We start from the raw sequence: 1,118 nt of genomic DNA on the forward strand, positions 1-1,118 counted from the left end.
GTGTGTGCGGGGGGGGTTGGGCTGGGCCCCGGGCGACCCTGTGTGTGCGTGTGTGTGTGTGTTTAGCGCTGTTGCTGGGTGTGTGTGTGTGTGTGTGTGTGTGTGTGCGTGTGCACTGGCCTGGCAGAGTTGGGTATTTTCCCTGCCGCGCCCCTCTCTCCGCGGGGAGAGGGGCCTGCAACTGGGGGAGGAGAGACCGCACAAGGGAGGGGAGGCCGCGCCCAGGTCGGGCGGGGGGTGGTGCGCGGCACGCCGCGCCGAGGCGGCTGCTCGCCGGTCTTCCCTCTCTGGTCACTGGGGGCGGAGGGCCTGGGAGAACATGCCTCGGGCGCGACGGCGCAGGGGACGAGAAAAAAGGCCCAAGGGCTGGCTCCAGGTGTGCCCCTGGCTGCGCGGCCGGCACGGGTGGAGATCGCCTGCGCGGGGGGACATGGGCCGAGAAGGATGTGTGTGTGTGCGGGGGCCGGTCCGCTCTCCGCGCGGGCGTCCGCCTCGGATTTGAGTTAAATCCTCCTGCACTTAACTACTTCGCCAACTGGTCCGTGTGCTCCGCCGGCGGCGCCTGCCCACGGAGAGCCTGTGGACTTGTGTGTGTGTGTGTGTGTGTTTGGTCATGTATTGATGCTTTTTTTTCTTTTCTTTCCCCACCCCCGCCCGCGCCTGGCCTCTCAGACGGAGGGGGGCTCCCGCTCCCGGGGGAGGGCCGCGCAGGAAAAGGGGGCGGGCGGGCGGGCGGGCGGGAGGAGACCAGCCACCAAGGGAGAGGCCCCGGATGCACCTACTCGTCCCCGAGTCCGGCCTGGCGCTTGCGCTGATTGGCACGCTGGTTCTTCTCCAGCCGCGAGCGGATCCGCATGAACTCCTCCTCGGAGATCTCCTCGTGCGAGGTCTTCTTGCGGCCGGCGGCCGCGGTCGGCCGATCAGCCAGCCGGCGCTGGGCCTGGTTCTTCCTTGGGCCGAGGGTGCGCTCCTCGATCGAGGCGACCATCTCCTCGAAGCGGGCCTTGGCCCGGGACCGAATCATGCCCGTGAGGCTATCGTCGGCGGCCTGCTCTCTGTGGCCGGGGCGCACGCGCGCGCGCGTGTGCATGTGCATGTGTGTGTGTGTGTGGGGGGGG

At 69.1% G+C, this 1,118-nt stretch overlaps 1 protein-coding gene across 1 annotated transcript; it reads right to left on the bottom strand.

Moving 5' to 3' along the window:
- Positions 1 to 778: 778 nt before the first annotated feature.
- On the bottom strand, positions 779 to 1,024 carry H696_01920 (hypothetical protein; the record flags this gene model as incomplete). Its single annotated transcript, XM_009495821.1, has 1 exon — positions 779 to 1,024. The coding sequence occupies one exon, from the start codon at positions 1,022 to 1,024 to the stop codon at positions 779 to 781; it is 246 nt and encodes an 81-aa protein (XP_009494096.1).
- Positions 1,025 to 1,118: the final 94 nt, after the last annotated feature.

The sequence above is a fragment of the Fonticula alba genome, assembly GCF_000388065.1.
Source record: "Fonticula alba strain ATCC 38817 unplaced genomic scaffold supercont2.3, whole genome shotgun sequence".
NCBI lineage: Eukaryota > Rotosphaerida > Fonticulaceae > Fonticula > Fonticula alba.